This window comes from Tachyglossus aculeatus, chromosome 22 (assembly GCF_015852505.1).
Source record: "Tachyglossus aculeatus isolate mTacAcu1 chromosome 22, mTacAcu1.pri, whole genome shotgun sequence".
Taxonomy (NCBI): domain Eukaryota; kingdom Metazoa; phylum Chordata; class Mammalia; order Monotremata; family Tachyglossidae; genus Tachyglossus; species Tachyglossus aculeatus.
Genome location: NC_052087.1, coordinates 19,867,355 through 19,882,199, shown reverse-complemented (window position 1 = coordinate 19,882,199; position 14,845 = coordinate 19,867,355). Strand labels below are relative to the sequence as shown.

The 14,845-nt window shown below is 48.3% G+C and overlaps 1 protein-coding gene across 2 annotated transcripts in view; it reads left to right on the top strand.

Moving 5' to 3' along the window:
* Nucleotides 1-1,286: 1,286 nt before the first annotated feature.
* Nucleotides 1,287-14,845, top strand: part of ABTB2 (ankyrin repeat and BTB domain containing 2) — a 166,182-nt gene continuing 152,623 nt past the window's right edge. Inside the window, exon 1 of one of the 2 annotated variants that reach the window (XM_038764834.1) lies at nt 1,287-2,199. In XM_038764834.1, the coding sequence (XP_038620762.1) occupies nt 1,287-2,199 (913 nt within the window). Of the gene's footprint in view, nt 2,200-4,468; nt 4,497-14,845 lie in introns of those variants that run through there. The other variant, XM_038764835.1, reaches the window with a different exon arrangement.

Genomic DNA, 14,845 nt, shown 5'->3' with positions numbered 1-14,845 from the left:
ACGCCATAATTATTAGCTCTTAGAACAGTGCTCGGCACATAGTAAGCGCTTAATAAACGCCATAATTATTAGCGCTTAGAACAGTGCTCTGCACATAGTAAGCGCTTAATAAACGCCATAATTATTAGCGCTTAGAACAGTGCTCTGCAAATAGTAAGCGCTTAATAAGCGCCATAATTATTAGCGCTTAGAACAGTGCTTTGCACATAGTAAGCGCTTAATAAACGCCATAATTATTAGCGCTTAGAACAGCGCTCTGCACATAGTAAGCGCTTAATAAACGCCATAATTATTAGCGCTTAGAACAGTGCTTTACACATAGTAAGCGCTTAATAAATGCCATAAGTATTAGCGCTTAGAACAGTGCTTTGCACATAGTAAGCGCTCAATAAACCCCATAATTATTAGCGCTTAGAACAGTGCTTTGCACATAGTAAGCGCTTAAAAAACGCCATAATTATTTAGCGCTCAGAACAGTGCTTGGCACATAGTAAGCGCTCAATAAACGCCATCATTATTAGCGCTTAGAACAGTGCTTGGCACATAGTAAGCGCTCAATAAACGCCATCAGTATTAGCGCTTAGAACAGTGCTTGGCACATAGTAAGCGCTTAATAAACGCCATCAGTATTAGCGCTTAGAACAGTGCTTTGCAAATAGTAAGCGCTTAATAAATACCATAATTATTAGCGCTTAGAACAGTGCTTGGCACATAGTAAGCGCTCAATAAACGCCATAATTATGAGCGCTTAGAACAGTGGTTTGCACATAGTAAGCGCTTAATAAATGCCATAATTATTAGCGCTTAGAACAGTGCTTTGCACATAGCAAGCGCTTAATAAACGCCATCATTATTAGCGCTTAGAACAGTGCTTTGCACATAGTAAGCGCTTAATAAACGCCATCATTATTAGCGCTTAGAACAGTGCTTTGCACATAGTAAGCGCTTAATAAATGCCATTATTATATAAAAAAAAAAGTCCCCCTCGGCGCCCCTCGGCTCCCCCGCGCTCCGGCCGCCTGGGCCACATTTGCATAATGACCGCCTCTCCCGGCGGGGATTGGCGGAGCCGGCGGCCGGCGGCGCGTCTGATTGGCGGCCCGCCCCCGGGTCATTTGCATGCGGGCGTTCGGCCGGCGGGGCATCCCGCGGCGCGGCGCCCAAGTTCGCGGGGGAAGCCGTCGGTCGGTCGGGCCGGGAGTCGGGCGCCTCCGCCCGGGTTGCCTCGGAGCGGACGGGGATGCGGGGGAGGCCGGCGGCGTCGGGCCGCCGCTGAGCTCGGCCCCATGGCCGGCACGTCCAGCTCGACGGTGAAGACGCTGGAGGACCTGACCCTGGACTCCGGGTATGGGGCGGGGGACTCGTGCCGCTCGCTCAGCCTCTCGTCGTGCAAGTCCACCTGGCCGGCGCTGGGCTCGGCGGCCCCGCAGCCGCGGGCGGGGGCCGCCTCCTCCGCCGCCTCCGCCTCCGCCGCCGCCTGGTGGGCCTCGTCGGCCTCCGTGCCCAGCCGCCACAACAGCTGGGACACGGTGAGCGCGGCGCTGCCCGAGGACGCGGAGGGCGCCGACCCGTTCTGCCGCTGCCCGCGGCTGCCCGAGCTGGAGGAGACCCCGTGGAGCGAGGGGGACGTGGCGCGGGTGCTGGGCAAGGGGGCCGGGCCGGGCCGGCGGCGGGCGGCCGCCTTCTCGGCCGAGGCGGCGCGGCGGCTGGGGCTGCTGCTGCGCCGGGCGCTGCTGCGCGTGGGCCGGGAGGCGCAGCGGCTGAGCGTGCTGCACGCCAAGTGCACCCGCTTCGAGGTGCAGAGCGCCGTGCGGCTGGTGCACAGCTGGGCGCTGGCCGAGAGCTGCGCGCTGGCCGCCGTCAAGGCGCTCTCCCTGTACAGCATGAGCGCCGGCGACGGGCCGCGCCGCGGCCAGTCCGCCCGCTGCGGCCTCACCTTCTCCGTCGGCCGCTTCTTCCGCTGGATGGTGGACACCCGCATCGCCGTGCGCGTCCACCGCTACGCCGCCATCGCCCTGGCCGCCAGCACCGAGAACCTGGTGGAGGAGATCCGCGCCCGGGTGCTGGCCGGACGGGGCCCCGACGGGCCCGACGGGGAGGTGTCGGCCGAGGCGCTCGAGCTGGTCATCAACAACGACGCCGAGCTCTGGGGGGTCCTGCAGCCCTACGAGCACCTCATCTGCGGAAAGAACGCCAACGGTACGGACCGCGGAAGGGGGGGAGGGCCCGGGCGGGCGGGCGGACGGGCGGACGGACACCGGACCTCCCCCTGCCGGACCCGGACGGACACCGGACCCTCCCCTGCCGAACCCAGACGGACACCGGACCTTCCCCCCCTCCAAACCCAGACGGACACCGGACCCTCCCCCCTTCCAAATCCAGACGGACACCGGACCTTCTCCCTCCAAACCCAGACGGACACCGGACCCTCCTCCTCTGCAAACCCAGACGGACACTGGACTTTCTCCCTCCGAACTCAGACGGACACCGGACTTTCTCCCTCCAAACCCAGACGGACACCGGACCTTTTCCCTCCAAATCCAAACGGACACTGGACCTTCTCCCTCCAAACCCAAACGGACACCGGACACTCCCCCCCTCCAAACCCAGACGGATACCGGACACTCCCCCCCTCCAAACCCAGACGGACACCGGACCCTCCCCCCTCCAAACCCAGACGGACACCGGAACTTCTCCCTCCAAACCCAAACGGACACCAGACTTTCTCCCTCCAAACCCAGACGGACACCGGACCCTCCCCCCTCCAAACCCAGACGGACACCGGACCTCCCCCCTCCAAACCCAGACGGACACCGGACCTTCTTCCTCCAAACCCAGACGGACACCGGACCCTCCTCCCCTCCAAACCCAAACGGATACCGGACACTTTCCTCCTCCAAACCCATACATACCGAACCCTCTCCACCTCCAAACCCAGACGGACACCGGATACCCTCTCCCCCTCCCAAACCCAGATGGACACCGGACCCTCCTCCCCTCCAAACCCAGACGGACACCGGACCGTTCTCCTCTCCAAACCCAGACGGACACCGGACCCTCCCCCCCTCCAAACCCAGACATACCGAACCCTCCCCCTACTCCAAACCCAGACGGACTCCGGACCCTCCCCCCTTCCAAACCCAAACCTCCAAAGCGCCGTTCCCCGGGCCGGCCGAGGTGACAGGCCACGGAGGGGTGAGCCATGGTGGACCATCCTCAGTGCGCGTGGGAGGGCCTCCAAGTGTCCCAAAGCGGCCAGCAGCCACCCACAGTCGCTTTCTCTGCTGGGACCGAACCCAAGACTTGTGCCTTGCCCACCTGTTGGCACCCGGCGTGCAGGTCCCCTTCTGCCCCTACCCCCAAAAAATGGGAAAAGCCACCCCATCCCTAACTCATTTCCACTCACCCTGGGTTAGCAGAGATAGTGTTAACCCACGTGGTCCAAGGCCCCCGTGGGACCCTTCAGGGTGTAGTCACTTCTCTTGCAGGGTAAAGAAAGGTCAGGCGGCAAAGGACGTGTAATGGAAGGGAAAAGATCTGAACAAATAAAGGGCAAGCAGCATGACCCTGGGATGCCCGGGTCAAGTCACAGCTGATTGTCCTGGGGCATCATCCCGCTGGGCTGACTTTGACCACCTGATTAGAAGAAAATGAGTCTTCAGTCCGTATGGCTCCCCCAGTCCCTTTCCAAGGGGGAAGAAGCTGTCTCTTAAGGCTTCCCTGTCCGAGCTGTCTCCAGTTGGGCTTTGATTCAAAGCATCTATTCATGATGTTTTCTTTAGAGTCTTAACCAACGGGGTCTGCTGAATGATATTCCTGGGGATTGGGGAGTTTGGAGGACAGGCATACCTGGTGGAGGGCTCTGTGGTGTAAAGGCAGAGGAAGGAAAACCACGGGAAGCAGGGTTTCCCCTATTTACCAGTGTGGTGGGAGAATGGCTGCGAAAGCTATCTTTCTGGCAGTGCTTCGTGTGTGTAATTGTGTTGAGCAGCAAACCGCAAGCAACTTTAGCACTTGAGGCATGTGGGGAAGCAGAAAATAGGGGCAGAGGGATGACCTCCCCCCATCATAAGATTGGAAAGTGGTTCTCGAGCAGCAAGGCAGGTGGAGCCGGTGGTAGAAGGCAGGTTACTTGTATTTCTGCAGCCCTGAGAGATGCTAAGTTTAAAGTGGCCGCCACGTGTAGAGGAAGCAGTTTAATGTGCACCCATCCAAAATCCATGAAAAGAAACAGAACTTTTAAGGGCACTTTAAGAAGAACCATTTTAACAGAAGCACTTTAACCTGTTTGTTGAATTGGTGCTTTCAGTGGTTTTCTTGGGTGGCTTGCGTGATTCAGAACTACAGTACATTAGGGCCAAAGATGTTGGTGTGAATTAGAAGCTTCTTTTCTTTCCTTCAGTTCAGGCTGTACCTGTTTCCTCACCTGGGGCCTTTGGTGATGTCACAACAGGTGACCTGTAGCTTCCGTATTATGATGCTGACACCAACTTCAGGTGAGGAAGCCGTGAGTAGGTGTAGCCGGCCTCTGTCCAGTTCGGGTGCAAAAAGAGGGGTTATGATTTAGAAGGTGGAGGAGGAGTTTGACCTCCAAAGTAATAGACGTTCCTGAGTTCAGTCAGCATGACTTTGATCATAGACAACTGAATAAAAACAAGCTCCTCATGCGGAATCCTGTCTTCCCTGCTGCCCAGCAGCTTTGAGGAAAAAGTCCCTGAATTTCTCTCCTGTCAAACTGCAGACTCAGCGTTGTAATAATGTTTCCAGGGTGTTGTGAGGAATCCGGTGTCTTCCTTTTGATATAGAGTGTGCGTCTTCAAGCTACTGACTCACTTCTGGGGCTTTCCTTTCAGGATGCCGATGTCCGACCCCTCAAGGAACTCTTTCAATTGCCGTTATTAGCAAATTACACACACAAGGCAACAAACCGGGAATGCTGTGCCAATTAGGGGCAGCAGTTTTAACTGACTCTGGAACTATTTCACTTATTGAACAGAAGGGAAAAGTATTTCCTATTCTGCCTTTAGGAATGCTTCTGGATGAGGGAATCACTTGCAGTCTCCTACTACTCTGGCTTACATGTGGTAAGCACGAGAATTAGGAAGCTAAACAATCAAGGGGCTGATTTATTAAGGTTCTTCGGACAAAGTGAATAGAATGTGTAGGAGAGGAACAATTAATTACTTAAGTTTAAAAGCTGGTTTTAGATAGAAACATAAACTGCTTTGAAAAGAAACCCAGAATGAAAACCTTTGTTAGTATTAAAAATACCCCAAGGCCAGAAAGCTTTCAATTTATAAAGGAGAGGACCACGTGCTGAGGGGCTAAGGGAGGAGTTGGTTTTTCTTGCCCTGCTGGTCTTCCCTTTAAAATGATATATTTATTGCCATGCCTTTTGATTATACAGTATGGACGCATGCTTTTGACTCATCCCTTATATGGTTTTTAAACTGCTAATATCACCAAGCCTGGAATTTAAGAAACAACAATCTGTCTACTCACAGTTATTGCTAGACACGTATATGGTTTTGCTCAGAGATGGAAGTTAAAATTCTATAGAGTGTTTAGAGCACATTATTGTGGTAGAGTTGGTGTATGTACTGTACGCTCATTTGATATTGATGCCCATCTTACCAGAGGAATGCCATTAAATGATATCTTCATGACTTCCCTTATGTGGAAGTAATTAAATTACTTTAATAGAGTTCCACACTTACAAACAGTGCTCTGACAGACTGTGGAGAATTGTTTCCAGTCTACTCCATGATTGTGATGCTAAGACCATGGTAACTTTGTAAACCATCGACTCCTGGAGATAGGAGCTCTTCCTCTGGCCTTTTTCCACTATTAAACTTTCGAAAGGGTCCTGAAGATTGAGGCACTCAAACTCCACTGCTGGACTAATTAATTTAAGGGGCTAGTGAGCAGTAGAATGGGCCAGTGTCAATGCACAGGACTAAAGTTTAGAACAACCTCCATGACCCTACTTTACGGATGAGTGCCGTCTGATGCTGTGCGCCATCAGTGGTGAAGATTTTTTGACTGAAGAATTATTGAGGGTACCGCCCATGGTGGACAGGCCCAGAAGAAATCCTGAAAGAAGCTGGCCAGGGTGGGCAGTAATGACCCCAGTGGTGACCAAGGTGGCCACCTTGGAAACAACCTATTGGTCAGTGGCGTTATTGGCACAGTATCGGTACTATGCTGGGTCACTTTGAACAGAAATCGATTTTTACTTAAAATTCTCATCTGCGCTTCCCAGTATATTGCACCTTAGTCTGGCTACCTGCATTCCACGCCCCAGAGGGGGACACACGACTAACAGGGCTAAGAAAGTGCTGCTGACTCTGCACAAATCACTAGCACTGTAATCAATGCCCTCACTTGGGTTTTTGGACCCCAGATTTTCATGACTGGACTGAGGCTCATCTGTCATTTTAGAACAAGAGAGGCCTCCTCAGAAATGTTCCTCAGCAGAGCTGGCTTCTTCCCTCCCTCATCACACCCCACACACCAGAGGGAGAAGCAGCATGGCCTAGTGGGTAGAGAGTGAGCCTGGGAGTCAGAAGCACTTGGGTTCTAATCTCGGTTTCACCACTTGTCCATTGTGTGACCTTGGGCAAGTCACTTAATTTCTCTGTGCTTGTTACCTCATCTGTAATACCATGAACCCCATGTGGAATGAATGTGCTTGTATCTACCCCAGCACTTACTATACAATGCCTGACACCTAGTAAGCACTTAACAAATAACATAAAAAAGGGGGTAGAATGTCAGTCTTTGTTCACAGAGTCAGCACTTAACGAATACCGTGAAAAGAGAGGGTAGAATGCCAGTCTTTATTGGTCACAATTTCTTGAATTTTTTTCTCTTTGTTTAGGAACAAAACTGGGCCATTAACTGTCCGAACATCAATACCCAATCCAGAGGAAACAGACTGTCTTAGTTAGAAGCTCAGGTTCTGGCCTGTCTCTTTGTCTTACTGTATGCTCCTTTCCATGTGGACTTGCACTCCAGTCACTGGGATAACTTTAGCTTCAATTTCCAGCCTCAAGCAGAGGGTAATGGTTAGCTTTTCCAAGTCTGAGTGCTTGCCTACCTATGGCCCTTTGTGGGTCTTATGTATGCAGGATTGACAGCCTGCCCACTGTAGAAGAGACTATGGCATTACTAGAGAAAGACAGATCGGAAATGCCGGCCCTTGGAGTACGGAAATTATTACCTCACAGTGTGTACTCTTTATCCAAACCCCTGCTTTTTGGTTAGCTAAGCCAAATGAATTTGAATGCTCAAAGAGCTGCCATTGATTTCAGTAAGCTACTGAGAGGAGGCTGGGGATTTAGCCGTAGAGCAGGTATATTTCAGAAACACCAGCTGCTGAGGTGATCGATGAAACTCAACGATGGAATGTTTGCTTTTCCCCATTCCAATTAATCACATTGAGAAGCTGTGAGGGAACTTTGTAGAGCTTGACGCTGCTGTTGCTGCTGCTGCTGCTGCTGCTACCGGAATGAATGTCCTAGAGAATGTCTCGTAGGCCCGTGCCCATGAAAATAGTCAGACACCTTTTCTGGCCCCTTGCTGTTCAGGGGGAGCACGGCTCAGGCTCCTGGGGTGCTGTCCACTGGCCCGGCTGCCTCTCCCTCCGCAAGAGATGTGATGGATCAATCCATTACCGTGGGCAAAGTGCTGGAGACTAAGGCTTGGGAGAGTACAATACAACAGAGTTGATAGACTCGTTCTCCACCTTCCCCTGCAGGAGTTTACAGCCTAGAGGACGGGGGCTGCTTATGGTTCTTAGTTCTCCAGGTTTTCCTTTAAAAAGAAAGGTATATCCTGTCACTGCAGGGACACACCATGAGCTTTTGCAGTAGTGGGTTGAGATAACTAGAGATAAGGGAAAAGGTTGATGTGAATGGAACTTCTTAAGGGCACTGGTCACCAGAAGAAAAGCTACCCTGTGGTAATCATCCGTAGCTGGTAAGGGCGGCTTTCAAAGATGCTCTTGTGAGTTGGAGACCCCGGAGATGTGACTAGAGATGACCGTGGGTGGCCAGGGCTTGTACCCACCAGAGAGCACAAGGCCTTGGGCAGATCTCTGGGGACAGACTGAAATTCTTCTTCAGTTTGCTTTTGCGGTACAGGCCACAAAATAGATCTCTCATCCCTTGTGCCTTTTTCAGTGCAAATGGGATGAACTCCAGTGCTAGGGCCTTAAGGAACAATTCTGCCCTGAATATTTGCCCTGATTTGTTGTAGTGGCCACGCATTGAGCCTCAAAGATGGCAGGTGTTTGTATTTGCCTGATCTGTCATGTAAACACACTCTGTGGTATTTTTGATTGTTTTAAAGGTGGTCTAAACAATATTGGGGTTTGGCTGCACATTTGGAGTGGCTCCAAGAAGGAGAACAGTAAGAGTGCTTTTGATTCCTGATCCAGAAGTGTGCTTGGTTGGCCTGTATATTTAAGGAATCAGGACATCTGAGTTCAGATGAAAGCCCTCCCCACATCTTTTATCCAGATGTTGTAGAGCCTGCCAGAGTGCGAGCTTAGAAATTTCCAAATCCCTTTTTTATCTCTGACTCCTTAGCCCATCTTTAACCATAGTGCTATGACCTCCTGGTACCTATCACAGTGACAGAAAAGATTGTACCAATTTGAACTTTAAAACACACCCAACAGCTGCCATAGCAATGACCACAACAAAAGACGCACACAAGAAAATGCATTTATGGGAAGTCCGTAGCAAGCTTTCTTCTCACATTTGAATTAACCTGTGAACTCAAACTGAATATTCAATTTCAGGCCATTCCTACCACCAAATACTTTATGTGATATGGAAGTATGAATTAATGATGTTTTTTGTTTTTGCCACTGTTTGTAAGCTTCCAATTTAGGGATGACTAGCCACAAAGTGTTTTTTGTTTCTTTTGTTTTGAAAACACACCTTTCTTTAGTGATTAAACAACTCTGCCCTAATTAACTCTGTTTTTAAAATGTATTTTTGTGTATTGCACTCTAATCCATAAAATGATTTTTCCCCAGATTCTAAAGTTTCATTTATCTATGAACAAATAACTTTATGAAAAATGATGCTGCAAATTTCTAGTTATAGAATTGGGCTTAATGTTCATTAGTGGTGTCCTAAAAGTGAATTTGCCTCGAATAAGAAAGATCGACCAAGTGGAGGAAAAATTTAGCAAGCAAGAAACTGAATTTAGGGAGGGACACCTGAGGAGCAGAGAGTGCTTGGAAAGCTAGGGGAAATTGTAATGGAATTTTCATGCCAAATGTCAAAAATCATTCCTAAAACCTGGCCTACACAGTGCACATTCAAGGTCCACATTTGCCGATGCGTTCACAAAGTCTGTCAATGTAGTATGGAGTTTGAACACTTTCCAGGTTGAAATGTGTTTGTTGGCCAGCTTGCAGGCCACGTTAAGGCCACTATGTGTTGTATCGCTTAGGTTGAGAGTTGCTATCTATCCTCTTTTGAAATCTGGATAATATGGGATACGTATTGGGATCTCGTAGCTTTAAATTCCCCCAAGATCTGGCTGTGAGATGGTTGATGTAGCAGTAAACTGAATGTTATGAACAGTAATGGGATCGTTTATTTTTTACCACGTTTATAGGCTTTCTAATATGATGAGCTGAGTTCTGTACATTTTTGAATAGTCAAAGGAACCCAGTGCAAACATCTGGTTCCAAACCGGAATATGGTTAGGGCCAATTCAGTGGTGACTTAATGCAGTCTTACATTTTAAAATTGGGGCTTAAAATGGCTCACCCAGACATAAGATATTTATAGTAAAAGCAACTGAAAAAAATGAGTTACACCCTTTGATTTGCCATATGTGACAGAGATTGGTATTGTGAAGTATTTATAAGGCAGAGTTGTGAGAAAAGGGAGAGATTTTTGTGATAGTTGGCAGTCGGGGACTTTCTGGAAGGGAAAGGAAGATGCATGTCGGAGGGCTAGCGGTTAGGAGATCGTGAAAGCTAGTGGGGGTGGTACAACGCCTTTTCAGGAGCTTGGATCCTGACCCTTATTTCACAAATCCAGTTTGAAGAAGGCCTGAGGCCCAAGTCTGGAGATGCAGGTCAGCGCTGAAATGCTCTACTCTGTGGGTGGCTTACATGTTCTCTGCCTATGTCATCTTCGTCTAGTTCTTGGGCCCTCTCACAGAAAATTAAAAGGAAAAAAAATCAACAAACAATGCTGTAAAGAGGATAACATATACAACCAATATGACTTGTTTTTTGGCAGCGGTGGAAACCATGGACTTTGTTTAGGGTGTGTGTGCATGTTTTTAGCAGCTGGATAATTCATGTTTTTTGCACCTCCACACAATTGAGAAGCCAGATAGTTGAAGCAGACCCTCTTTCCCAGGAACTTTCTGAGACTGAGTTAAAACGGTCTGATGCCTGCAGGGGCAGAATTGGCCCTCATAGATTTTTTTTTTTAGCAATTCCAGTGAGATGCTTCCAGACCATCGTAGGAAAAGTTGGATTGTTTTCTTTATTGCTCTTCTGAGGTTTTGAGTGGTTTAGGCCTGGGGTTCAGAGCTGGAGGCCTTTTTGCTTAGTCTGACCTTGGACCCCGAGTTAAGTGGTAAGACCACTCAATGACAAAGTGGCCAGCAGAAGAAAAAAATGATGAAACGTCTTCTCTTAGGCCACATGATTGATTGACCAGGCTTGCCCCTCGGTCACTGAAAGTACACCCTGCCGACCAGGGGAATGTAATTGAGTAAACAAATGAGACCTTGTTTTGGATTCAATATAAATCCTTTAACTTTAGAGACTGGATAAAATTCTGTGCTTCTGCTGTTCTAACTAGGAGGTTAGAATAGAGGTGCTTCCTCTATTCCAACTAGGTATTCCGAAGAAATCTGTCTAGTGAATGTCATAGAATCTGTAGTTTCCTGTTAGTAGTTCAGAGTCTATTTAAATTAAATCAAGGTGTGCTGCTGATCACTGAGGACTTGTACATCTCCAGGTTCATGAGGCATAGTTAAGAATCAGGTTTCAGGCAATTACTTGATTCCTAGTCATTTAAACTGGAAAAAAAGGTTGGGATAAGCAGGACCCCACTCTGGAGCCTTGGAAGGCCGTTAGCGTACTGCTCATACATTCACTTTCCCCCCTAACAAAGGGTTAGTGAACAGACCCAGAAAGCCTCCAACTATCTTGCTGCTACAGAAGGGATAAGGACTACCATTACAGCAGCATATTTCACTTCATTCTTGCCTGACTCCCTTCTGGCAAACCTGAGCTGGTGACTGGTGAGTAGAATTAGTGCTTACTGTGTGCAAAGCACGGTGCTAAGCGCTGAGGGAACAGGTAGGGCAATTACTTTTGGCACAGTGAAGAAACAGACCTGACTCCTCGGCAGGCCCTTCCCACCCTGAAGTTTCCGTGGCATCCTATTTGTACCTTTTATTCATCCCTTTGAGTTGATGGGCCTTCCAACCCATCTAGGGCTTCCTGGGTTGCAGGATATTTTCTTTTAATCATATTTATTGAGTGCTTACTGTGTGCAGAGCACTGTACTAAGCGCTTGGGAAGTACAAGTTGATATTGGCTGATGAGAGATGGTGAGTGTTCATTCCAGGGTTTTGAACATCTCTGTTGGGTCTCTGTGTACTGACTGTTGAACAGGGTGAGAGTTCATGTCCGATCAGGTAACCTTCTAGCCTGGGCCAGTCACCCCACCCTCAGCTCTCATGTGCGTATCCATAACACTTTTTTTTATGTTAGTGTCTGCCTCCCCCTCTGGAGTGTAAGCTTATAGTGGGCAGGGAATGTGTCTATCAACTCTGTTGTGTTGTAATCTCTCAAGTACATAGTACACTGTTCTGCACACAGGAAGCACCCAATAAATGTGATCGATTGATCATACCACATCCCCCTTCCACAGACTTACTGGGGCTACTGAGGACAGGTAGAGTTGGTCCCTGATCCCCAGGCTGGCTCCAATTTTAGGAAAGGCCCTAGGAGTAGATCCCTGGAAGGCCGAGGATTGAGGCAGTGAATCCAGATCAATGAATCAGTGATACTGATCACTTAACTGTGTGCAGAAGCCCTTGGGAAAGTCCAACACAATAGACCTGATAAACACAATCCCTGCCCAGAAGGAGCGTACAGTCTATAGAGAGAGACAGACACTAAAATAAATTACAGATAGGGGAAAAGGAAGAGTATAAGGATATGTAGGTAAGTTCTTTAAGGGTGGTGTGAATATCAAGTATTTAAGACGTGCAGACCCAATCAATCAAAAAGTATTTACTGAACACAGAGCACTGTACTGGGAGAGTACAATAAAACAGAATTACCAGAAATGTCTCCTACCCATAATGAGTTTACAGTCGAGAAGAGTGCATAGGCGACACAGAGCGGAGGGTGAATGAGGCGGGAAACTACTGGGTTAGTCCAGGAAGTCTTCTTGGATGAGATATATTTTAGGAGGGCTTCAAAGATAGGGATATTGGTGATCTGTTGGGTCTGAAGATAGAGGGACTTCCAAGGCAGAGGGATGAAGTGGGCTAAGGGTCTACCACAAGATGAGTGAAATCGAGGTACAGAGGGGTGAAGTGTGTGAGCTGTGCTGTAGAAGGACATCATCGAGCTAAAGTAGAAGGGAGAGAGTTGATCTAATGCCTTAAAGTCAATGGTAAAGAGCCCCTGTGCTGGATACAAAAGTGGGCTGTTCCACTAATGTTGGGGACTGTGGTTTGTTGTGCTGCTACCAAATAGGTCCCGAATCTGGAAAATTCCGGTGCTCTGGGGTGCCAGTGGGTGAAGTGAGGCATGAAACGGCAATAGCAGAGAAATTCAGGAATAGAGTCTAACCACTGCCACTTTGCTGTCCTGTTTTTTTCTAAATGAGGTGGGGGAAAAGCAGCAGGGCCTAGTGGGAAGAACACAGGGCTGGGAGTTAGGGGCCTCAGGTTCTAATTACAGCTGTTGTTTGCCTGCTGTGTGACCTTGGTGAAGTCACTTCTCTATGCCTCAGTTTCCTCATTTGTAAAATAGGAATAAGGTGGCCATTCTCCCTTCTCTTTAGACTGCGAGCCCTATGAGGGAGAAGGACTGTGTATAACTTAATTATGTTCTGTCTACCACAGCCCTCAATACAGTACTTGGCACCTAGTAAGCACTTAATGCCGCTATTATGATTATTATTACTGTGAACAGATGCAGTTGCTTTCTCGACAAAAAGTGGGCTGATACCCGAGGCAGGGCCTGTATAAATTAGACAACATTAAAGGAAGCTTGAAAAGGGAATGTGCAAATGATATTTGCAAATAATTCCCTGACCATACCTTAGTGGTAAACCACAGAGTGGAGCAGACTAGCTGGTGTGACTATCGACTATCAAGAGGCATGGGTTCTCCCTCTGAGCATTCACAGTTCAATCCCACTAAGTGCTTCTTTCTATCCTGTTGGTACAATTGGAATATCCTCAAAGGAGATAGTTTGGTAAGAAGGAGGCTGAGAAGCTGCTGCCCATTGAGACCTCTACCTCCCGCTGAACAATACCTCTGAGTAAGAATCCTCTCCCCCTCCTTTACCCATTCTAAACCCTCTGCCTCCATTTATCTCTTGCGATGATAAGAGTCCACCTGGACTGATCACAGCCAAGTTAAAGGAGAAAATGTGGCGGTTATTGAGTCAGTTGAGTGTCTCTCTTTTGTTTTAAAGACAGGTCCTCCCTGGTCTCTATTTTGGAGGTGGAGTTATCAAAGCAAGTGGTGACATTTTCTCATAAACCAGCTGAAAATTCAAGCCTTGAATCAATCAATGGTAATTGAGTGCTTACTGTACTAAGCAATTTAAGTAGAATCATTCTTTAGTTGGCTTTTTTGTTCTTTCCCACCTCAAATCCACTGTATGAGGGGAGAGGCATCTTCCCATCTTTCATGCCGTTGGGGCCCCGGAAGGCACTATAACCTGTGAATGATTATATTTGAAATGGGAAGGAATAGCAGCCAATTGGAGACCATAGTTGTGTAGTGATTTTTTTTTTCTTTCAAGGTTCCCCCTCTTAAATTTTCCACTATTCTCAAGCTACTTAAAAACCCTCTGTTTACTGAAATCAGAATTAAGGCCATCTGCTCTTGTGGTTCTAACCAGCTGACCCTTGACAGGAGGTCAAACTAATCTCAGCTCTTGTTGTTCCAAGAGTCTGCTCTTCCCAATTACTTCTGACCATTTCACAGTTTTTTTATCTGTGGCATTGTTATCTCATGGCCAGAATTGGCATTTTTCACCTCCCTCTCCCCTCGGGGCTTCTGGGCCCATGAAGAAAGGAGGTAGATTCTCCTATGTGGATCCGGTCCCAACACTAAAGAGTGAGTCTCTCAAAACATCTGTTTCAGTAGCTATTTCAGGGGAGATGAATCCCAGCTTGATCATCACAACCCAAGAAGGGGGTTAACTACCTCAAGGAAAGTCAGCTGCCTTTGGTTGATCATTTGACCATTGGGCATAAGACCAGAGACAATTCTTCTGATCTCCAAGTTTCACCCAAAACACTCCATTCTCCTCTTCATAATAATAACTGTGGGATTTGTTAAGCACTTACTATATGCCAAGCATTGCACTGTGTTGAAATAGATTTTTAACATAATCAGGTCCCACAAGGGGCTCAGTCTAAATAGGGGAGAACAGGTATTGAATCTGCATTTTGCATATGAGGGAACTGAGAAGTTAAGGGACTTGCTCAAGGTCCCATGGTGGGTAAGTGATGAAGCTGGGATTAGAATCCAGGGCCTGTGATCTTTCCACTAGGCCACACTGCTTCTCTGATAGCCTCGCCATACTCACCCCCCCCAACAC